At 49.5% G+C, this 24,994-nt stretch overlaps 1 protein-coding gene across 2 annotated transcripts; it reads right to left on the bottom strand.

Moving 5' to 3' along the window:
* Positions 1-340: 340 nt before the first annotated feature.
* LOC149434147 (cysteine and glycine-rich protein 3-like) lies at positions 341-24,673 on the bottom strand. 2 transcript variants are annotated; one of them, XM_089664052.1, is made up of 6 exons: positions 24,558-24,673; positions 14,774-14,902; positions 11,698-11,866; positions 8,157-8,289; positions 3,357-3,450; positions 341-689 (listed from the first exon to the last, which is right to left on the bottom strand). In XM_089664052.1, exons 2-6 carry the CDS (start codon positions 14,883-14,885, stop codon positions 613-615), a joined length of 585 nt encoding a protein of 194 aa, XP_089520178.1. In that variant the 5' UTR covers positions 14,886-14,902; positions 24,558-24,673; the 3' UTR covers positions 341-612. The 2 variants fall into 2 exon arrangements, with proteins under 2 accessions (XP_089520178.1, XP_089520177.1); XM_089664051.1 differs by lacking the exon at positions 24,558-24,673 and adding an exon at positions 21,983-22,138.
* Positions 24,674-24,994: the final 321 nt, after the last annotated feature.

Raw genomic sequence — 24,994 nt, 5'->3', positions numbered from 1 at the left:
AAACTCCACTTGTGTGATCCTCAATATAGCTGGAAATATTGAAAATTCCAGCCATGACCATAAATGACCATAAATGATGCAGGTGTAAGCAATGGGATCCGTCACCGGCTAGATTGCCCCCCCCCACCTTCATGTAGCGACCCCAAGGGGTCAAAAAGCCTTTATATTATTGGCACCGCTAAACGCCCAATCCTCCAGGTGCGGATCCGGTATCACAATAGTGGTGGTATCCCCAGGACCTAAAGGTACCACCGATCCTGGTATCCGGGTAATTTTCATAAAGGGTAATAAACTCAGCCTCCGCATATATGTTGTAAAGAAAAGAAGAAGACTCCTCCCACAGCGTAATATTGTTACATTTATTCAAGTTGGTAAATGCTCACTCACATGTTACAAGCAAAAAAACGTGCTCACAGGACCTCATGGAAACACGCTGGGTGTACTGCTATGGGTAGACCAAAATGGCTCTCGTGCTGGAAGTGACGTCATCACGTCTCCGTCTATTTACTGAGAGATGCCAAAGATTGCGCTGATCAGAGCCATCGAAGAGGTTGGGATGTCAGCAGCCCCCGAACTTCAAACATCTGAGACGTGGGCAGGCTCTTCTTCAGTTCATCCTTCTTTTTGTTCCACCTGTGTCAGGCCTCCGAACCCGATCCCTTTTGGACCAAAGTTCTTAGCGTAACAAACTGGAAAGAGAGGGATGGGGGAGGGGTGTCAGTACTCGCAACAGGTAAAGGTTGATCGGTGAACCAGGGGCGGACTGACAACTCATGGGGCCCCCGGGCAATAGGGGATCATGGGGCCCCTGTGTCCTCTCCCACACTCAAACCACACCCAAAAAAGCCTAGGAATGGTACCAGGGGCATCTCATGGGGCTCCCTGCTGACCCCGGGCCCTTGGGCAGTGCCCGAGTTCCAAAACGGTCAGTCCGCCCCTGCGGTGAACCATAAATGCTGCTTTTCCCGTTGCTTGATTTAGGCAGACCTCCAGCCTGACCACACATTTGTAGCAAAATCTCTCCTGTGTTGAAATTGATTATTAAAACTCGGCTTCCCCTTTTGAAGCTGCAGCTATATTGTGTTCTTCGTTTCCTGTCTGAAAGACTTCAATCATCATCAATCCCCTCTCCTCTGGATCTGTATAGTCATTGCTTGCCCCTCCCAGCTATTGCCATTCTCTGCCATCAATCATTTTTGCTGTTTATCATGTGTGAGCGTGATCTAAAGGGCTGGCGTCACTCACTGTACTGCTGTTCCTGAGCATTATATGAAAGAACGCATTCCCGGGTATCCCTTTAAATGTGCATGCTCCTCCCTGCTGGTGCAGACTTTAGCTGCGCAATCTGCTGATCAATTGCTTGATTATTTTGTCCTTTCACACGGCAATCTGATCAGGTCCACTTGTCAGTTTTTCAGGCGGACCTGATCGGACGGTCCATGTATCCCTATGCCCTATACCCGCCGGTATAAAACAACTGCTGCAAAACAAGAAAAGAAAACAACTGCTCCAAAATTGACTGCAGAGCCCCATCTCAGTCTTCTACGGACTCAGTCTTCACAGGACTGAGACTGAGCTCTGCAGTCACTTTTGCAGCAGTTGTTTTCTTTGTGCAGAATTGTGACCCGGAATAAGAAAACTGCTGCAAAAGCGAATGCAGAGCTCAGTCTCAGTCTTCACGGGACTGAGACTGAGCTCTGCAGTCACTTTTGCAGCAGTTGTTTTCTTTGCGCAGGATAGTGACCCGGAATAAGAAAACTGCTGCAAAAGTGACTGCAGAGCTCAGTCTTCATGGTACTCAGTTTTCACGGGACTGAGATTGAGCTCTTCAATCACTTTTGCAGCAGTTGTTTTCTTTGCGCAGGATAGTGACCCGGAATAAGAAAACTGCTGCAAAAGTGACTGCAGAGCTCAGTCTCAGTCTTCATGGGACTCAGTTTTCACAGGACTGAGATTGATCTCTGCAGTCACAGCAGTTGTTTTCTTATTAAATGTCACAATCCTGTCCTTTTTTGTTCAGTCAGTTGACTGTCAGTGGACCGCGCTTATGCTTATCGGACGACGTTTCCCCGGAAACTGTACATGCCGTCGTAACTTTTGATACAGCAAATAAATTGTCGCCAGCTAAGCGGCACCAACAATTTTCCCTCTTTGAAGCTCAGTAAGCTCTGACATGACTCTGTATTACTAGCAGCACACACAGTGAAGGAGGAAAGTGAGGCTTCCCACCTGTTACCTAGGTGTCTCATCACACAGCAGAAGCAAAAGGATGTTACATCCCTTCCACTTTCACCGCAAAACATGGCGTCACTTTCACACCTGCAAATCATGGAGTGTTTCCATGTTTTTGTCTAACCCCTGTATAACTCTTGTTCCATGTCAGTGACCCAAAGCATTGAAGCCAAAGGATCAGCATGGGGGCCAGGGCTGCTGTTAGAAACAACGGGGCCCCATACAGCCAACCTGATAGGGCCCCCCTCCCCCCCCAAAAAAAACCCCCAGTTTACTATGCTTCAGCAAGAAATGAATACAGTGAGTGAGCGCTACTGATCACTCATTGTGTTCATTCAGGAAAAGAAGGGGCTGGTAAATGTGACACTGTGGCACTCTCCATCCTGAGGGATCCTATTGTGTGCTTGCAGCTGGGGGGGGGGGGGGGGGGCTGGGTAGCTGGGGGAAATGTATGGTGCACAGGGAGGGAGATGGGTGTGGGGGGGGGCAATTACTTGAACCGATCGCCTGTATGGCTCTCTGCAGCAGCTGAAAGCCAGCAGGAGGGAGAGGAGAAGAATCTGGCTTTCAGCTGCTGCAGAGAGAGCCATACAGGGTATCGGTTCCAGTAATTGCCCCCCGCCATCCCCATCTCCCTCCCTGTGCACCATACATTTCCCCCTGCTGACCAGCCCCCCCCACCGCTGCAGTGCTTCCAGCTTCCCTCCTCTCCCTCCCACCAACAGCTGCAAGCACACAATAGGATCCTTCAGGATGGAGAGTGCCATATGTGGCAGTGTCACATTTACCATCCCCTTCTTTTCCTGAATGAACACAATGAGTGAGCAGTAGCGCTCACTCACTGTATTCATTCCTTGCTGAAACATAGCAAACTGGGGTTTTTTGGGGGGAAGGGGGGCCCTGTCAGGTTGGCTGTATGGGGATCAGTTATAGTAATTGCCCCACCCCCCCACCGTTCCGATCAACCTCCCTGCTCACATGTGATTCACCCAGCTGCCTGGGCCCCCTGCTGGCCTGGGCCCCGTACAGGAGGACTGGTGGTACCCCCTTATGGGGGCACAGACTAGAAATGACTCCACATTTCCATTACCATGGGAGTTTTTGTTTCTATGTTCTGATCAAACCTTTGCAGTAGATTTCTCCATCCTTCTCCGTCACGGTGGTGGAGTCCAGACTCTTCCCGCACAGCGCACAGCGGAAGCAGGTTTTATGCCAGGGCTGCAGAGAAAAGAACAACCATTATCACAAACCCCTCTTATCCCCCGACGTCCCGTATCAACGGGGTAAAGGCAAAAGAATAACGAGGAGCAACAGAAGTCCCCCAGGGTGACTTTCCCCACCGGGGGCACAGATGGCAGTAAACACCTGACCATAGACCGAGGATAGAGGCACCCAGAGTCCACGATATTTTATGCAAAGTCGACACATTTCGGGAGTTGTAAGAATCCTCCTTCTTTAGGGCTGAATGAGTTCAGGAAAAGTCTGGACCGGATATTATTCCGAAGTACTGGTGATCCATTGGCTGGCAGTCCTGTTGGGAGTCTTCTATCACACTGTAGTTTGTCAGCCGAACCAAGGTTTTCTTGAGCTCAGCCCTGAGGGAGGGAGTTTTACCACCCCGAAACGTGTTGGCGATTTTGAATAAAACATCGCTCCAGGCTTTCATAATTGGAGTTATTATTATTATTATTATACAGTATTTATAAAGCGCCAATAGTTCGCTCAGCGCTGTACATTACAAAGGGAGACAGAACATGTGACAGAACAATACCAATACAATGCAAAACATGAGGGGATCGAGGGCCCTGCTCTTTCGAGCTTACAATCTAGGAGGGAGGGGGTGGTGGCACAGGAGGAGATAGCTGTGGGGGATGGAGTGGTTGGAAGAGTGGAGGAGGTCGGCAAGTTAGCAGGGGGTGGGGTAGGCTTCCCTGAAGAGATGGGTTTTCAGGGTGCGCCTAAAGGAGAGGAGAGTAGGTGATAATCTGATGGGTTGGGGCAGGGAGTTCCAGAGGATGGGTGACACCCTGGAGAAGTCCTGGAGGCGGGCATGGGAGGAGGAGACCAGGGAACTAGAGAGAAGGAGGTCTTGTGAGGAGCGGAGTGTGCGTGTTGGGCGGTACTTGGATATTAGGTCAGAGATGTAGTACGGGGCAGTATGGTGGACAGCTTTGTACGTCAGCGTTAGGATTTTGAATTTGATCCGTTGCGCAATCGGAAGCCAGTGGAGGGATTGGCAGAGGGGGGTGGCGGAGACAGAGCAGTTGGAAAGGTGAATGAGTCTGGCAGCCGTGTTCAGGATGGACTGAAGAGGGGATAGCCAGTGGCGAGGCAGGCCAGTGAGGAGGGAGTTGCAGTAGTCGAGTCGTGATATGATGAGGGAGTGGATGAGCTGTTTAGTGGTTTCTGGGGTTAGGAACGTGCGGATTTTGGCGATGTTGCGGAGGTGGAGTCTGCACGAGTTTGTTAAAGATTGGACTTGGGGCTGGAAGGATAGGTTGGAGTCCAGAATGACACCCAGTACTCTGGCCTGCGGGGCGGGCTTGATGGTAGCGTTGTTGGATGTGATGGAGAAATCAATGGGGGGTGGTGTCCGGGCTGGGGGGAAGACAAGAAACTCGGTTTTGGAGAGGTTCAATTTAAGGAAGTGGAGCGACATCCAGTCTGATATGTCGCTCAGTAGGTGTGTGATTCGGGCTGAGACCAAGGGGGTGAGGTGGGGGGTTGAGAGATAGATTTGTGTGTCGTCGGCATAGAGGTGGTAGTTGAAGCCGTGAGAGTGTATGAGTTGGCCAAGGGAGGAGGTATAGATGGAGAAGAGAAGGGGCCCGAGGACAGAGCCTTGAGGGACCCCAACAGAGAGGGGGAGTGAGGGGGAGGTGGTAGCATTATAGGTAACGCTGAAGGAGCGTTGTGACAGGTAGGATGAGAGCCAGGAGAGAGCAGAATCTCTGAGGCCGAGGGAGTGTAGTTTTTTGAGGAGGAGGGGGTGGTCGACTGTGTCGAAGGCCGCAGAGAGGTCAAGGAGTAGGAGCACTGAATAATGGCCATTAGCTTTGGCGGTTAGCAGGTCGTTGGAGAGTTTGAGTAAGGCAGTTTCGGTGGAGTGTAGGGGACGGAAGCCGGACTGTAGGGGATCGAGGAGGTTGTTGTCGTTGAGGTGAGAGCATAGGCGGGTGTAGACTAGGCGCTCGAGGAGTTTAGATGTAAATGGGAGCAGGGAGATGGGTCTGAGGTTGTTCGGGTCATTGGGGTCCAGGGAGGGCTTTTTAAGTATGGGGGTGATGTGTGCATGTTTCAGAGGGGAGGGGAAAGTGCCTGAGGAGAGGGAGAGATTGAAGATGTGGGTGAGGGAGCGTAGGATGGAGGAGGAGGAAGGTCGTAGGAGTTGTGAGGGGATAGGGTCGAGGGGGCAGGTGGTGAGGCGGGCATCAGAGAGGATCTTGGAGACTTCCTCGATGGTAGTAAGGTCAAAGGTGTGGAGTGTTGGGGGAGCTTCAGTATGAGGAATGTAGGGTGGGGTGGAAGAGGAGGTCAGAGCAGTGGTGGGGCCGTGGGAGAGGGGTGATGAGGGGGTAGCTGAGTGAGGGTGAAGGGGGTTGGAGAGAGTTTGAGCAGCGACGAAATCCCTGTGGGTTAAGTCGAGGGGGAGTGGGGATAAGGGGGTAGCTGTGTGAGAGGGGACAGGTTGAGAGGGCGTGTGAGTTGCGGCAATGTCCTTGCGAATTGTGTCAATTTTGTTTTTGAAGTGATTGGCAATCTCAAGGGCAGTGAGTGAGGTGCTAGGTGGAGGTGGGGGTGGAGAGAGTAGAGAGTTGAAGGCAGAGAAGAGTCGGCGAGGATTGGAGGAGAGGGCCTTGATGAGGGTCAAGAAGTAGGCCTGTTTGGCAGCATGGAGGGAGGAGGTGTAGGTGCGGAAGGCAGATTTGTAGCGGGTGAAGGCTTGTTTGGATTTGGTTTTGCGCCATAGTCGCTCCAGGGCACGACTTTGTCGTTTGAGGGTTTTGGTGTGATCAGTCTGCCAGGGCTGGAGCGGTCGGGGTCTGATGTTGTGTGTGGTTAAAGGCGCTAGTGAGTCAAGGGCTGTTGAGAGCGCGTTGTTGTAGGCGGTCAAAGCCAAGTCGGGGCAGGACAGGGGGAGGATGCGGTCGTGGAGTTGATCAGCTGCAGAGTGGAGGGAGGCAGGATTAAGGTTGCGGAGGTTACGGCTGGTAGTAGTGTGACATTTGGAGGGGTAGGCGTTGGAGGACGAGGAGATAGAGAAGGTTATCAGGTTGTGGTCAGAGAGAGGGAAGGGGGTGTTAGTGAGGTTGTGGGGAGCGCATCGGTTGGAGAAGACAAGATCAAGGATATTTCCGTCGGAGTGGGTGGTGGATTGTATGCACTGTGCAAGTGCAAAGGAGGAGGTTAGGTGGAGGAGACGGGCTGTGTCTCCTCCACCTAAGAGTTGGGCATCTATCCTTCATTTTATATTCAGGTTTTCCTATGGACTATCCACAGAAGTTCTAGGAAAAGTAGAGTCACCAGGTGACTCCGATATTTAAAAATTCCTAGCTTTATAAACACCCACCTAGCACTCCCCAATATCCAAAATGAAAGACAAAAATGGAATTTTTTGTACCATAAAACCTTTTCTCTGTGTTTATTGGGGGACACAACTGTGTTCTAGAACAGGGGTCTCCAAACTGCGGCCCTTTGCTTGCCTTTATCCGACCCTTGGGGCACTTTTGCTTCCACTGATAGGAGGAACAATTCCTCCCTCTGACACCAACAATGGGGCACTATTCCTCCCACTGACACCAACAATGGGGCACTATTCCTCCCACTGACACCAAAAATGGGACAATAATTCCTGCACTTACACCAACAATGGGGCACCATTCCTCCCACTGACACCAACAATGGGGCACTATTCCTCCCACTGACACCAAAAATGGGACACTATTCCTCCCACCAACACCAACAATGGGACAATAATCCTCCCACTGACACCAACAATGGGGCACTATTCCTCCCACTGACACCAACAATGGGACAATAATTCCTGCACTTACACCAACAATTGGGCACTATTCCTCCCACTGACACCAACAATGGGGCACTATTCCTCCCACTGACATCAACAATGGGGCACTATTCCTCCCACTGCACCAACAATGGGGCACTATTCCTCCCTCTGACACCAAAAATGGGACAATAATTCCTGCACTTACACAAACAATGGGGCACTATTCCTCCCACTGCACCAACAATGGGGCACTATTCCTCCCACTGACACCAAAAATGGGACACTATTCCTCCCACCGACACCAACAATGGGGCAATAATCCTCTCACTGACACCAACAATGGGGTACTATTCCTCCCAATGAGACTCACTATAGATTCCCACTCAAAAATAGACCCCAGGAATAATAGACCCCCTCCCTAAACGGTAGATATTTCCCAGTAACAAATGACCCCCCAGAAACATAAGACCCCCCTAGCAACAGCATATCCCCCACCAGCAACAATAGATCCCCACTCAAAAATATATCCCCCAGCAACAATAGATCCCCAGCAACAATAGATCCCCAGCAGCAACAACGGATCTATAAACCCTCCAGCAGCCAGCAATAATAGACCCCCTCCCTCAACAGTAGTTATTTCCCCCTAACAAATGACCGCCAGAAACAGAGGACCCCCCTAGCAACAACAGATCCCCCACCAGCAACAATAGTCCCCCACTCAAAAATACATCCCCTCCAGCAACAATAGATCCCCTGGAAGCAAGCATCAATAGTCCCTCCAGCACCGCTTACCATTACATACATCCAGTGGTGACAGTGGCGGGCCCGTGTTCCCCTGCGTTCCCCCATTTTCTCACTGAAAATAAACCCTGATCCTTGCTCAGGATTCCGATTACAACCAATGAATATGACTCACCCTTCCCCCGCCAATAACTTTCTCAGCAGCGTAGACGGATTTCCCACATCTGGGGCACTTCTCCGTGGCACCGGACTTCTGTGCAAACTTGGAGGAGTGTGTGGTGGTCGGGGAGCCACGGGACGGGTGGGTCCTGCAGAGACACAGATGGGTTCGGGTGAGGCTACAGAATTCAAGGAGTTTTATAAAAGGGTCAAACTGTTATTAGTCCACTCTCCCCGGACTCTACATTCACTATATCCGCTCTCCCCAGACTCTGCATTCACTATATCCGCTCTCCCCAGACTCTGCATTCACTATATCCGCTCTCCCCAGACTCTGCATTCACTATATCCGCTCTCCCCAGACTCTGCATTCACTATATCCGCTCTCCCCAGACTCTGCATTCACTATATCCGCTCTCCCCAGACTCTGCATTCACTATATCCGCTCTCCCCAGACTCTGCATTCACTATATCCGCTCTCCCCAGACTCTGCATTCACTATATCCGCTCTCCCCAGACTCTGCATTCACTATATCCGCTCTCCCCAGACTCTGCATTCACTATATCCGCTCTCCCCAGACTCTGCATTCACTATATCCGCTCTCCCCAGACTCTGCATTCACTATATCCGCTCTCCCCAGACTCTGCATTCACTATATCCGCTCTCCCCAGACTCTGCATTCACTATATCCGCTCTCCCCAGACTCTGCATTCACTATATCCGCTCTCCCCAGACTCTGCATTCACTATATCCGCTCTCCCCAGACTCTGCATTCACTATATCCGCTCTCCCCAGACTCTGCATTCACTATATCCGCTCTCCCCAGACTCTGCATTCACTATATCCGCTCTCCCCAGACTCTGCATTCACTATATCCGCTCTCCCCAGACTCTGCATTCACTATATCCGCTCTCCCCAGACTCTGCATTCACTATATCCGCTCTCCCCAGACTCTGCATTCACTATATCCGCTCTCCCCAGACTCTGCATTCACTATATCCGCTCTCCCCAGACTCTGCATTCACTATATCCGCTCTCCCCAGACTCTGCATTCACTATATCCGCTCTCCCCAGACTCTGCATTCACTATATCCGCTCTCCCCAGACTCTGCATTCACTATATCCGCTCTCCCCAGACTCTGCATTCACTATATCCGCTCTCCCCAGACTCTGCATTCACTATATCCGCTCTCCCCAGACTCTGCATTCACTATATCATATCCGCTCTCCCCAGACTCTGCATTCACTATATCATATCCGCTCTCCCCAGACTCTGCATTCACTATATCATATCCGCTCTCCCCAGACTCTGCATTCACTATATCATATCCGCTCTCCCCAGACTCTGCATTCACTATATCATATCCGCTCTCCCCAGACTCTGCATTCACTATATCATATCCGCTCTCCCCAGACTCTGCATTCACTATATCATATCCGCTCTCCCCAGACTCTGCATTCACTATATCATATCCGCTCTCCCCAGACTCTGCATTCACTATATCATATCCGCTCTCCCCAGACTCTGCATTCACTATATCATATCCGCTCTCCCCAGACTCTGCATTCACTATATCCGCTCTCCCCAGACTCTGCATTCACTATATCCGCTCTCCCCAGACTCTGCATTCACTATATCCGCTCTCCCCAGACTCTGCATTCACTATATCCGCTCTCCCCAGACTCTGCATTCACTATATCCGCTCTCCCCAGACTCTGCATTCACTATATCCGCTCTCCCCAGACTCTGCATTCACTATATCCGCTCTCCCCAGACTCTGCATTCACTATATCCGCTCTCCCCATACTCTGCATTCACTATATCCGCTCTCCCCAGACTCTGCATTCACTATATCCGCTCTCCCCAGACTCTGCATTCACTATATCCGCTCTCCCCGGACTCTGCATTCACTATATCCGCTCTCCCCACAGCCTGCATTCACTATATCCGCTCTCCCCGGACCCCGCATTCACTATATCCGCTCTCCCCGGACCCCGCATTCACTATATCCGCTCTCCCCGGACCCCGCATTCACTATATCCGCTCTCCCCGGACCCTGCATTCACTATATCCGCTCTCCCCGCACCCCGCATTCACTATATCCGCTCTCCCCGGACCCCGCATTCACTATATCCGCTATCCCCGGACCCTGCATTCACTATATCCGCTATCCCTGGACCCTGCATTCACTATATCCGCTCTCCCCGGACCCTGCATTCACTATATCCGGTCTCCCCGGACCCCGCATTCACTATATCCGGTCTCCCCGGACCCTGCATTCACTATATCCGATATCCCTGGACCCTGCATTAATGCTGGATAGTCAGGCCTTGTTCACACGGGGTGTTTAAATCCGTTCCCCATGTAGGGCTGTGTAATACCAGCACGGGGATGCACAGGGGTCACGTGCATCCCCGTGCCAGCAGTCCCATAGCCGTCAATTGGGATGCCACGGCTGAATGGACACGGCTGCTGCACCCAACATGACGCTCCATGACCCCGAACACCCCAACAATGGTCGGACTGGATGTCTGCCCCACCCATGTATGAAAAACGTGTCCAGATTGGTCAAAGACCATTGACAATTACAAAATTACAATATTGGATACACAGAATATAACTGGATATAACATTTATAGGTAAAGTTGATCCGGGGAATATCCGATTGGCTCTCGGGGGATCAGGAAGGAATTTTTTCCTCTATAGGAGCAAATTGGATCGTGCTTTGCTGGTTTTTTTTGCCTTCCTCTGGATCTACTGTGGGTGTAGGATTATAACTTTTTTTTTTTAATGGTTGAACTGGATGGACTTTTGTCTTTTTTCAGCCAGACTAACTATGTAATTATTATTCAGTAACCAATAGAACAAGCAATAAGCCATAGCAACCAATCAAAATGTCTGCAACTAGAAGACGATGGATTACGATTGGTTGCTGCGAGTCGACATCAGGGGCGGACTGACCATTTAGGCTCTCGGGCACTGCCCAAGGGCCGGGGTCAGTAGGGGGTCCCGTGAGATGCCCCTGGTACCTTTCATAGGCTTTTTGGGTGTGGTTTGAGTGTGGATGAGGACACAGGGGCCCCATGATTTCCTATTGTCCGGGGGCCCCATGAGTTGTCAGTCTGCCCCTGGTCAAGATCAGTAATCCATACACACTTTTACTGGATTTGTGTATTTTCAGGATAACAATGGAAAATTGTATCAAATACTTACTGTAATTTTCCTTTCCTGGCACCGATCCATGGTAACATTCATGTGCAAGTATGCTGCCATTTTGGCGCCAGGAACGACTTTCGGAAGAGTTTTATCTTCAGGGGATGAGTGGGACAACAAACCTCCATGTTTTGTTTTTTTTAATGGCACATATTACCCAGAATCACACATCCCAATGACACATGGAACACCAGATATATGCCACCGAGATAAACACAGAAATCTTGGGGTTTAATCTCCAAAGCCCTGACAAAGGGAGTCTCTAATTCCCCCGAAGCGCGTCGGGATGTATTTTCAAAGCCTGGACAGGTGTTGCATAGTTGTTTAAAATATCGTACTCACTGAGCCACTTCGATGCCAAATCTCTCTCCGGTATCGGTGCTCAGGCAGCCAGCTCCTTGTCCATACCCGTATCCCTTGGGGCCGTACTTCCGACCATAGCAAGATTTGCAGTATATCTCGGACTCATGCGCTGCCACTGTGGTGCTGTCCAGGGCTTTCCTGCATACCACTGCAGAACAATATGGCGGGTTATACAGGGGCTACGGATGCTGGAGAGAATGCACTTAAACCCAGACCCTGCATTCACTATATCTGCTCTCCCCGGACCCCAAATTCACTATATCCGCTCTCCCCGGACCCTGAATTCACTATTTCTGGTCTCCCAGGACCTTGCATTCACTATATCTGCTCTCCCCGGACCCCGAATTCACTATATCCGCTCTCCCCGGACCCTGTATTCACTATATCTGCTCTCCCCGGACCCCGAATTCACTATATCCGCTCTCCCCGGACCCTGAATTCACTATTTCTGGTCTCCCAGGACCCTGCATTCACTATATCCGCTCTCCCTGGACCCCGCATTCACTATATCTGGTCTCCCCGGACCCTGCATTCACTATATCTGGTCTCCCCAGACCCCGCATTCACTATATTCGCTCTCCCCAGAGTCTGCATTCACTATATCCGCTCTCCCCGGACCCTGCATTCACTATATCCGGTCTCCCCGGACCCCGCATTCACTATATCCGCTCTCCCCGGACCCTGCATTCACTATATCCGCTCTCCCCGAACCCTACATTCACTATATCCGCTCTCCCTGGACCCTGCATTCACTATATCCGCTCTCTATATCCTGCATTCACTATATCCGCTCTCCTCGGACCCTGCATTCACTATATCTGGTCTCCCCAGAATCTGAATTTACTATATCTGGTCTCCCTTGACCCTGCATTCACTATATCTGCTATCCCTGGACCCTGCATTCACTATATCCTCTCTCCCCGGACATTGCATTCACTATATCTGCTCTCCCCGGACCCTGAATTCACTATATCCGCTCTCCCGGACCCTGAATTCACTATTTCTGGTCTCCCAGGACCCTGCATTCACTATATCCGCTCTCCCCGGACCCCGCATTCACTATATCTGGTCTCCCCGGACCCCACATTCACTATATCTGCTCTTTATAGCCTGCATTCACTATATTCGCTCTCCCCAGAGTCTGCATTCACTATATCCGCTCTCCCCGGACCCTGCATTCACTATATCTGCTCTCCCCGGACCCCGCATTCACTATATCTGCTCTCCCCGGACCCCGAATTCACTATATCCGCTCTCCCCGGACCCTGTATTCACTATATCTGCTCTCCCCGGACCCCGAATTCACTATATCCGCTCTCCCCGGACCCTGAATTCACTATTTCTGGTCTCCCAGGACCCTGCATTCACTATATCCGCTCTCCCTGGACCCCGCATTCACTATATCTGGTCTCCCCGGACCCTGCATTCACTATATCTGGTCTCCCCAGACCCCGCATTCACTATATCCGCTCTCCCCAGAGTCTGCATTCACTATATCCGCTCTCCCCGGACCCTGCATTCACTATATCCGGTCTCCCCGGACCCCGCATTCACTATATCCGCTCTCCCCGGACCCTGCATTCACTATATCCGCTCTCCCCGAACCCTACATTCACTATATCCGCTCTCCCTGGACCCTGCATTCACTATATCCGCTCTCTATATCCTGCATTCACTATATCCGCTCTCCTCGGACCCTGCATTCACTATATCTGGTCTCCCCAGAATCTGAATTTACTATATCTGGTCTCCCTTGACCCTGCATTCACTATATCTGCTATCCCTGGACCCTGCATTCACTATATCCTCTCTCCCCGGACATTGCATTCACTATATCTGCTCTCCCCGGACCCTGAATTCACTATATCCGCTCTCCCGGACCCTGAATTCACTATTTCTGGTCTCCCAGGACCCTGCATTCACTATATCCGCTCTCCCCGGACCCCGCATTCACTATATCTGGTCTCCCCGGACCCCACATTCACTATATCTGCTCTTTATAGCCTGCATTCACTATATTCGCTCTCCCCAGAGTCTGCATTCACTATATCCGCTCTCCCCGGATCCTGCATTCACTATATCTGCTCTCCCCGGACCCCGCATTCACTATATCTGCTCTCCCCGGACCCCACATTCACTATATCTGCTCTTTATAGCCTGCATTCACTATATTCGCTCTCCCCAGAGTCTGCATTCACTATATCCGGGCTCCGCGGACCCTGCATTCACTATATCTGCTCTCCCTGGACCCTGCATTCACTATATCCGCTCTCTGTATCCTGCGTTCACTATATTCGCTCTCCCCGGACCCTGCATTCACTATATCCAGTCTCTCCCTGGACCCCGCATTCACTATATCTGGTCTCCCACAGTACACAGAACATGGAAATGCAATTATTTTAGTAAATATAAACTGCTAAATCCCTTTTCTCATCAGCAGTATAGAGCAGTCTTGTGATTTCTATCAGTGTCCAGCAGACCACTGGTTAAAGCTTGTAGGAGGAGTATTCATTCTGCCCTAGAAGGATGTAAAACACCTGACCTCTGTCTGGACAGTGCTGATTGGCCCTGAGCTGATCACATGCACTCGCCCCAAGAAAAAAAAAAAAAACCTCTCTAGCAATACACACCAAACTGAGCATGTGCAAACTGCCTACGGTTCAGGTTTATCGGGAGATAAGAGGTGGTCGCTTGAAAAAGGGGAGGAACACAGAAGTCAGGCTCAAACAGCCTTTTTACACAATGCGGAGGATTAACCCCTTAGGTTCCACAGTGAGTATAACAAGCACGCTTTACTGCATCTACAGACTGATTGTACTGTTGTGGGTTCAGTAACACTTTAAATCTGCTTATATTTTGCCTCCAAGTAATAAATGGAATATTTAATACAAAATATTATTTGTACGCCTGCCTCATGGAAACGAAGCAAGCGGGGAGGATGTGAATTAGAAATCCCCGAAGGTTTTAATAGTTTGCTAAAACAAAGGGAAAAGATATTCAGGATTGAATTCACATTTGCAAAAGCGGGTGACGCACTTTCATTTTCTGCACTTACTGCAGATGAAGCACGGCTTGTGGAAGCTCCTCCCGTTACATTGTATCTCCTCGGCGTGGTAAACCGTCTTGCCGCAGGCTCCGCACTTGGCGCCTCCACCCAGGTTTGGCATTGCTGAAAAATTAGAGTCTGAAAAAAAGTGAAATGATTAATGTCATAGTAAATGTAAAGCCGAGAATGACGCCTCATATGAGCTGCATGTCCATTAAACCCTGAAGTTGATTTTGGGCTGTTTAACCACTTCAAGTCCAGACACTTTCCCCCCCTTCCAGTCCGGACACTTTCACCCCCTTCCAGTCCGGACACTTTCACCCCCTTTCAGTCCGAACACTTTCATCCCCTTCCAGTCCGGACACTTTCATCCCCTTCCAGTCCGGACACTTTCATCCCCTTCCAGTCCGGACACTTTCATCCCCTTCCAGTCCGGACACTTTCATCCCCTTCCAGTCCGGACACTTTCCCCCCCTTCCAGTCCGGACACTTTCATCCCCTTCCAGTCCGGACACTTTCACCCCCTTCCAGTCCGGACACTTTCCCCCCCTTCCAGTCCGGACACTTTCCCCCCCTTCCAGTCCGGACACTTTCATCCCCTTCCAGTCCGGACACTTTCATCCCCTTCCAGTCCGGACACTTTCATCCCCTTCCAGTCCGGACACTCCCCCCCCCCCCTTCCAGTCCGGACACTTTCCCCCCCTTCCAGTCTGGACACTTTCACCCCCTTCCAGTCCGGACACTCCCCCCCTCTTCCAGTCCGGACACTTTCCCCCCCTTCCAGTCCGGACACTTTCCCCCCCTTTCAGTCCGGACACTTTCACCTTTTCCAGTCGGGACACTTTCACCCCCTTCCAGTCCGGACACTTTCACCCCCTTCCAGTCCGGACACTTTCACCCCCTTCCAGTCCGGACACTTTCACCCCCTTCCAGTCCGGACACTTTCACCCCCTTCCAGTCCGGACACTTTCATCCCCTTCCAGTCCGGACACTTTCATCCCCTTCCAGTCCGGACACTTTCACCCCCTTCCAGTCCGGACACTTTCACCCCCTTCCAGTCCGGACACTTTCATCCCCTTCCAGTCCGGACACTTTCATCCCCTTCCAGTCCGGACACTTTCCCCCCCTTCCAGTCCGGACACTTTCACCCCCTTCCAGTCCGGACACTTTCACCCCCTTCCAGTCCGGACACTTTCCCCCCCTTCCAGTCCGGACACTTTCCCCCCCTTCCAGTCCGGACACTTTCATCCCCTTCCAGTCCGGACACTTTCATCCCCTTCCAGTCCGGACACTTTCACCCCCTTCCAGTCCGGACACTCCCCCCCCCCTTCCAGTCCGGACACTTTCCCCCCCTTCCAGTCTGGACACTTTCACCCCCTTCCAGTCCGGACACTCCCCCCCTCTTCCAGTCCGGACACTTTCCCCCCCTTCCAGTCCAGACACTTTCACCCCCTTCCAGTCCAGACACTTTCACCCCCTTCCAGTCCGGACACTCCCCCCCCCTTCCAGTCCGGACACTTTCCCCCCTTCCAGTCCGGACACTTTCCCCCCCTTTCAGTCGGGACACTTTCACCCCCTTCCAGTCCGGACACTTTCACCCCCTTCCAGTCCGGACACTTTCACCCCCTTCCAGTCTGGACACTTTCCCCCTCCCTTCCAGTCCGGACACTTTCACCCCCTTCCAGTCCAGAACACTTTCACCTCCTTCCAGTCCAGACACTTTCACCCCCTTCCAGTCCGGACACTTTCCCCCCTTCCAGTCCGGACACTTTCCCCCCTTTCAGTCCGGACACTTTCACCTCCTTCCAGTCCGGACACTTTCACCCCCTTCCAGTCCGGACACTCCCCCCCCCTTCCAGTCCGGACACTTTCCCCCCTTCCAGTCCGGACACTTTCCCCCCCTTTCAGTCGGGACACTTTCACCCCCTTCCAGTCCGGACACTTTCACCCCCTTCCAGTCTGGACACTTTCACCCCCTTCCAGTCTGGACACTTTCACCCCCTTCCAGTCTGGACACTTTCCCCCTCCCTTCCAGTCCGGACACTTTCACCCCCTTCCAGTCCAGAACACTTTCACCTCCTTCCAGTCCAGACACTTTCACCCCCTTCCAGTCCGGACACTCCCCCCCCTTCCAGTCCGGACACTTTCCCCCCTTCCAGTCCGGACACTTTCCCCCCTTTCAGTCCGGACACTTTCACCCCCTTCCAGTCTGGACACTTTCACCCCCTTCCAGTCCGGACACTCCCCCCCCCCTTCCAGTCCGGACACTTTCCCCCCCTTCCAGTCCGGACACTTTCCCCCCCTTTCAGTCCGGACACTTTCACCCCCTTCACCTTTTCCAGTCGGGACACTTTCACCCCCTTCCAGTCCGGACACTTTCCCCCTCCCTTCCAGTCCGGACACTTTCACCCCCTTCCAGTCCAGAACACTTTCACCTCCTTCCAGTCCAGACACTTTCACCCCCTTCCAGTCCGGACACTCCCCCCCCTTCCAGTCCGGACACTTTCCCCCCTTCCAGTCCGGACACTTTCCCCCCTTTCAGTCCGGACACTTTCACCCCCTTCCAGTCTGGACACTTTCACCCCCTTCCAGTCCGGACACTCCCCCCCCCCTTCCAGTCCGGACACTTTCCCCCCCTTCCAGTCCGGACACTTTCCCCCCCTTTCAGTCCGGACACTTTCACCCCCTTCACCTTTTCCAGTCGGGACACTTTCACCCCCTTCCAGTCCGGACACTTTCACCCCCTTCACCTTTTCCAGTCGGGACACTTTCACCCCCTTCCAGTCCGGACACTTTCACCCCCTTCCAGTCCGGACACTTTCACCCCCTTCCAGTCCGGACACTTTCACCCCCCTTCCAGTCCGGACACTTTCACCCCCCTTCCAGTCCGGACACTTTCCCCCCCTTCCAGTCCGGACACTTTCCCCCCCTTCCAGTCCGGACACTTTCCACCCCTTCCTGTCCAGGCCAATTTTTAGCTTTCAGCGCTATCACACTTTGAATGACAATTACGTGGTCATGCAGCACTGTACCCATATGAATTTTTTTGAATTTTTTGGAGACAAAGATTTATTTTGGTGGTATTTATTCACCGCTGGGATTTTTATTTTTTTGCTATATAAATGAAAAAGTCCAAAAATTTTGAAAAAAAGTGTTTTTCTTATAAAATTTTGCAAATAAATAATATTTCATCATAAATCTTGGCCAAAATGTATTCGGTTATCTTTTTAGTAAAAAAAAAAAAAAAAAAAGAACCCAAAATTAGTTTGTAACTAAAAATTATAATTTGAAACATTTTTTACATTTTTATTTTTTTTATATTATTATTTATTGGTTTTTTTCTACATACTGTCACCCTAGCAGTAGCTATTTGTGGGGGGTGATGAAGATTTTTATTTTTTTTACACTGATTGCTTTTACACCCATAAAGGCTGTAAAAGCATTAATTTCTCCTTCTCTCTGGCTGCATTCTTGCAGCCATTGAGAACTACTGTGTGAGCTGTGATTGGTCACAGTTTGTCACATGGTACAAAGCTGTTGTAAATAGCCATGTACTGTGTGACCTCTGTGATCATTCACAGATTTCATACGTAGTAAGCAATGATGTCAGAAGTGACATTTTGCTTACTACTCTGCATGTGATCACTGATTGGCCAATCAGTGATCACATGATCGGCACCTTGCACAGAAGTTACGTATGACGATCGGTGTTCCACTGTGTCCGGAGGACACAGTGCGCACCGGATCACGGTGCTGCGGATGTCAATCACTGGGTCCCAGCCAAGTGATTACTGACAATCACCAACGGGGAGGAAGACTGTTTTGTTTACAAACAGTCTTCCTTCTTGTCAGCTCGGGCACACTGCACAGCACAGCCATCCAGAGCAGTGTGATAACAGTGAAACACACACCTCCCGCCTCCTAGTAAAACACTCCCAGTACACAGTTAACCCTTTGATCACCCCTCACATTAACCACTTCCTGCTCAGTGGCATTAGTACAGCATCAGTGCTGTTTTTTTTAGCACTGATCACTGTATTGGTGTCACTGGCCGCAGTCCCACTATAATCGCTGATCGCTGCCATTACTAGTAGGAAACAAAATCCCAATATATACACTGCCATTTGTAAACGCTATAACTCGCATGTAAACCATTTAATTTACACGTATTGGGATTTTTTTCAGCAAAGACATATCGCAGAATACATTTTGGCCGAAATTTATGACAAAATTTGATTTTTTAAAAAAATTTTTACTGGACATGTTTAATAGCAAAAAGTCCAAAATATTGTTTTTTTTCCTCAAAATTGTGTCTTTTTTTGCTTGTAGCGCAAAAAATAAAAGCTGCACAGGTGATCAAATACCACACAAAGAAAGCTCAATTCGTGGGAAAAAAAGGACGTCAATTTAACCTGGGTGCAGCGTTGCATGACCTCACAATTGTCAGTTAAAGTAACACAGCACCATAACGCAAAAAATGGCCTGGTCAGGAAGGGGAGGGGGGTAAATCCTCTGGAGGGCGAGGGCTTAAATACGAAAAAAAAAATACAGAGAAACAAATATATGCGAGAAAAACAGTAGTACATACATACTATTTTTTTCATATACATACTGGGTTTTTTTTTCTCTTTCTCATATATTTGTTTCTCTGTATATTTTTCGTATTTGTCTAATAGCCCTGAAGAAGGGAGAGTCTTCTCTCCCAAAACACGTTGGCTTGATGTATTTGTTGTTACTCTCAATAAATGCCTCCTAATCCACCATCAAAAGTGCATTCTTTCAGACATTGGGTGTGCCTCCTTTCCTCTATTCCAACGATCTGTCCTCGTCTCCCAGTTGTTCCCCAGCTTTTGTCTCCCTGTCACACAGGCATTAGAGATTGGCAACACTGGCACACATTACTCAAGTATGGTCCACTGTTGTCACCATCAGGAAACCTGCCCTGAGAAATTGTTTCCAGCAATTCCTGGAGTGCACAGAGGCAAGAAGAGTCGCTTTCATTTCTTCTCTCGTTCTCATCCTTTTCTCTCTTTCTTTTTTTTCCCTTCTTTTTTTCTTCTTCCTCATTTTCTTTCCTTCTTCCATTCTTTCTTGTCAGTTTTTTTCATTCAAACCACCCGAAGTAAACTGACTAATGTATAGGCTGGGGTTTTAGGCAAGGTTAGTGTTACACTGTTAAACTGAATGAGTATAAATTCGACCACAAAATCTTAGGAAAAGAATGTTCTAAGAAAGTTGATTAGTTTTTCCAATCATTTGTGGGGTCAAACTGATGTTCATTTCCAGTGATGTGATGGGAAATTTCGAAGGAGGAGGATGGAAAATTTTCCTCGAACAAATGAATTTCTAGCAATGTATGTGGTTTTCGTTAGGTAAATCCATTTATTCTAAAATCAAATGTTAAAAGCAAGCAAAATCTTTTGAATGATATTCAAATGTTCTGAGAATTTTCATACAAAATTTCCAAGACTTTTCCTAAGAATTTTCATTCAAAACTCTATCCATCTATGGCCAGCTTTAGGTTCAGTATTGGGGCTGCAGGGAGAGTTGGGGTTCGGGTTACAGAGAGGGTTCATGTTTGGGTTAGTTTTGGGGTTATAAGGATATTTAGGGTTGGGGTTAATTGAAGGACTATTATTATGATCACATGGAGAGTTGGGGTTATAGAGAAGGTTAGGGTTGGGTCTACAAAGAGGGTTAGTATTGGGGTTACAGGGAGAGTTAGTGTTGGGGTTCAGGTTACAGGGAGGGTTAATGTTAGGGATAGTGTGGGGGTTGTAAGGCTATTTAGTTTTAGGGTTGGGGTTACAGAGAAGGTTAGTGTGGGGTTGGTTGGTGTTACAGAGAAGGTTAGTGTGGGGTTGGGGTTAGTTGGGGTTACAGAGAAGGTTAGTGTAGGGTTGGGGTTAGTTGGGGTTACAGAGAAGGTTAGTGTGGGGTTAGTTGAAGAACTATGGTCACATGGAGAGTTAGGGTTAGGGGCTACAAAAAGGATTAGTATTGGGGTTACAGGGAGAGTTAGTGTTGGGGTTCAGGTTACAGGGAGGTTTGATGTTAGGGTTAGTTTTGGGGTTAAAAGGGTATTTAGTTTTTGGGGGTTGGGGTTACAGAGAAGGTTAATGTGGGGTTGATTGGGGTTACAGGGAAGGTTAGTATGGGGTTGGGGTTACAGGGAAGGTTAGTGTGGGGTTGGGGTTGGTTGGGGTTACAGAGAAGGTTAGTGTGTGGTTGTGGTTAGTTGGGGTTACAGAGAAAGTTAGTGTGGGGTTGGGGTTAGTTGGGGTTACAGAGAAAGTTAGTGTGAGGTTGGGGTTAGTTGGGGTTACAGAGAAGGTTAGTGTGGAGTTGGGGTTACAGGGAAAGTTACTGTGGGGTTGGGGTTGGTTGGGGTTACAGAGAAGGTATGTGTGGGGTTGGGGTTACAGAGAAGGTTAGTGTGGAGTTGGGGTTACATGGAAAGTTACTGTGGGGTTGGGGTTGGTTGGGGTTACAGAGAAGGTTAGTGTGGGGTTGGGGTTGGTTGGGGTTACAGGGAAGGTTAGTGTGGGGTTGTGGTTAGTTGGGGTTACAGAGAAAGTTAGTGTGGGGTTGGGGTTAGTTGGGGTTACCGAGAAGGTTAGTGTGGAGTTGGGGTTACAGGGAAGGTTTGTGTGGGGTTGGGGTTAGTTGGGGTTACAGAGAAGGTTAGTGTGGAGTTGGGGTTACAGGGAAGGTTTGTGTGGGGTTGGGGTTAGTTGGGGTTACAGAGAAGGTTAGTGTGGAGTTGGGGTTACAGGGAAGGTTCATGTGGGGTTGGGGTTAGTTGGGGTTACAGAGAAGGTTAGTGTGGGGTTGGGGTTAGTTGGGGTTACAGGGAAGGTTAGTGTGGGGTTGGGGTTAGTTGGGGTTACAGGGAAGGTTAGTGTGGGGTTGGGGTTAGTTGGGGTTACAGAGAAGGTTAGTGTGGGGGGTCCTTAGGGCACACCATTCCTCTGTGCACCAAACACTTCCAGCAGCGATCCTTCAGACAATAAATCCTAAGGCAATGACTACAGTCTCTATTAACAGGAAAAGCACCGCAGATTACATCGGAAAGCTGTGGGATTTAGCAGCTTGTTAGTATAAAAAAAAAATCACCAGTTTTTCCAGGTGCAAAAACATCCAAGAACAAATCATGAGAACGTGTCCCAGTCCTGAGAATTGGGGACAGCTGTAGTTGTTTGGTCACAGGGGGCTCACCTGTCCTTCTCCGGTGGCGTCTCAGGGAGTATGAGGTCTGTTCCCACTCTGGGACCTTTTAAATTCCCCAGAAAGATCTTTCCCCGGGCGATGATTGATGCTGAAGAACATCTCTGAATTCAGAGGGTTGAAAATAGCTCCTGAGATATTTAGTCTCAGGTTTTCCAAGACTTTTCCTAAGAATGTTTGTACAAAATTCTATCCATCTATGGGCAGCTTTAGGCTCAGTATTGGAGTTACAGGGAGAGTTAGTGTTGGGGTTCAGGTTACAGGGAGAGTTATTGTTAGGGTTAGTGTTGGGGTTATAGAGATGTTTAGTCTTAGGGTTGAAGTTAGTTGAAGAGCTAATATTATGGTCACATGAAGATTTAGGGTTGCAGTTATAAGGAAGATAGTGTTGGGGGCTACAAAGAGGGTTAGGGTTAGTATTGGGGTTAAAGGGAGAGTTAGGGCTCGTTTACACTTGCTTTGCCTTTAAAACACATGAAACCACCTACCGCTTCAACATGCTTCATGCTTCTGCAATGCTTTGATGATGCTTGGGTGGTGCTTCAATGATGCTTTGTGGTGCTTTTTTAAGCTTTAATGAAGCTTTGTCATAGACTTCTATTGAGGCTTTGAAGATGCTTTGAAGCACCACTAAAGCAACATGGGGTATAATTTTTGAAGCAAAGCAAACTCAATGTGTAAAGAGGACTGTAAACAAAATACTTTATTTAGTGACAGGCTTTGACTGCTATTTAGAGTGCTTTAAAAAACAAAAAGCGTGTCCAATGCCATGTTTTGAAGTTAGTGTTGGGGTACAAATTCTCTCTCTGGAGTCTATAGTTACATAGTCTGGATGAAAAAAGACAAAAGTCCATCTAGTTCAACCATTAAAAAAAAATGATCCAGAGGAAGGCAAGAAAAACCAGCAAAGCACGATCCAATCTGCTCCTGCAGGGGAAAAAATTCCTTCCTGATCCCCCGAGAGGCAATCGGATATTCCCTGGATCGACTTTACCTATAAATGTTATATCCAGTTATATTCTGTGTATCCAAGAAAGGATCCAGGACTTTCCTACAGCAATCCACTGAGCTGGCCACAACCAACTCTTGAGGGAGTCTAATCCACATTTTCACAGTTCTCACTGTGAAGAAACCTTCAGAAAACCTGAAGAATACCTTTTTTGTTTGGAGATTAAATGAGCCCTTAGTGTTGGGGCTACAAAGAGGGTTAGGGTTAGGATTGGGGTTACAGGGAGAATTAGTGTTGGGGTCCAGGTTACAGGGAAAGTTAATGTTTGGGTTAGTGTTGGGGTTATAAGGATATTTAGTCCTAGGGTTGAGGTTAGTTGAAGGACTATAGGAGGGCTATGGTCACATGGAGAGTTATGGTTGGGGCTACAAAGAGGGTTAGTATTGGGGTTACAGGGAGAGTTAGTGTTGGGGTTCAGGTTACAGGGAGGGTTGATGTTAGGGTTAGTTTTGGAGTTAAAAGGGTATTTCGTTTTTGGGGGTTGGGGTTACAGACGTTAGTGTAGGGTTGGGGTTACAGAGAAGGTTAGTGTGGGGTTGGGATTGCAGAGAAGGATAGTGTGGGGTTGGGGTTAAAGGGAAGGATAGTGTGGGATTGGGGTTAGTTGGGGTTACAGAGAAGGTTAGTGTGGGGTTGGGGTTGCAGAGAAGGTTAGTGTGGGGTTGGGGTTACAGAGAAGGTTAGTGTGGGGTTGGGATTGGTTGGGGTTACAGAGAAGGTTAGTGTAGGGTTGGGGTTACAGAGAAGGTTAGTGTGGGGTTGGGGTTACAGAGAAGGTTAGTGTGGGGTTGGGGTTACAGAGAAGGTTAGTGTGGGGTTGGGGTTACAGAGAAGGTTAGTGTGGGGTTGCAGAGAGGTTAGTGGGGGGTTGGGATTGGTTGGGGTTACAGAGAAGGTTAGTGTGGGGTTGGGGTTGCAGAGAAGGTTAGTGTGGGGTTGGGGTTGCAGAGAAGGTTAGTGTGGGGTTGGGGTTGCAGAGAAGGTTAGTGTGGGGTTGGGGTTGCAGAGAAGGTTAGTGTAGGGTTGGGGTTACAGAGAAGGTTAGTGTAGGGTTGGGGTTACAGAGAAGGTTAGTGTGGGGTTGGGGTTACAGAGAAGGTTAGTGTGGGGTTGGGGTTACAGAGAAGGTTAGTGTGGGGTTGCAGAGAGGTTAGTGGGGGGTTGGGATTGGTTGGGGTTACAGAGAAGGTTAGTGTGGGGTTGGGGTTGCAGAGAAGGTTAGTGTGGGGTTGGGGTTGCAGAGAAGGTTAGTGTGGGGTTGGGGTTGCAGAGAAGGTTAGTGTGGGGGGTCCTTAGGGCACACCATTCCTCTGTGCACCAAACACTTCCAGCAGCGATCCTTCAGACAATAAATCCTAACGCACCGATCACAGTCTCTACTAACAGGGAAAGCAGCGCAGATGCCATCAGAAAGTTGTGGGATTTAGCGGCTTGTTAGTGTAAAAAAAAAATCACCAATATTTCCAGGTGCAAAAACATCCAAGAACAAATCATGAGAACGTGTCCCAGTCCTGAGAATTGGGGACGGTTGAAGCTGTTTGGTCACAGGGGACTCACCTGTCCTTCTCCGGTGGCGTCTCAGGGAGTATAAGGTCTGTTCCCACTCCGGGACCCTTTAAATTCCCCAGAAAGATCTTTCCCCGGGTGATGATTGATGCTGAGGAACATCTCTGAAATCAGAGGGCTGAAAATAGCTCCTGAGCAGTCCCTGGACTTTTTTCCTAATACTGCGATAGAGATGGATAACAATGTGTTCTGGAATTCCACTCAGGATCACAGCTTTCCAGTCCTGCGGCTCATGTTACTCAGACTGACGAGCCCTTCGCGGCTGCCCCAAACCGCACAGGAAATCCCCGCAGCGAGGAAATGGTTAATATCGTCCAATAATAACGCAGCTGTTTTGGGCATTCAGTTCTGAGTGGAACGTATAGAATTCTTTAAAGCTAAAGTTTAATCTGCTTCTATTTTGCCTTCCCTGGGTTGCTCCCCCTCCC

This window comes from Staurois parvus, unplaced genomic scaffold (assembly GCF_062004578.1).
Source record: "Staurois parvus isolate SC_StPar_1 unplaced genomic scaffold, SC_StPar_1.0 ptg001820l, whole genome shotgun sequence".
NCBI classification, from domain to species: domain Eukaryota; kingdom Metazoa; phylum Chordata; class Amphibia; order Anura; family Ranidae; genus Staurois; species Staurois parvus.
Note: the sequence above shows the minus strand (reverse complement) of the source record. Positions and strands in the feature narration are given on the sequence as shown.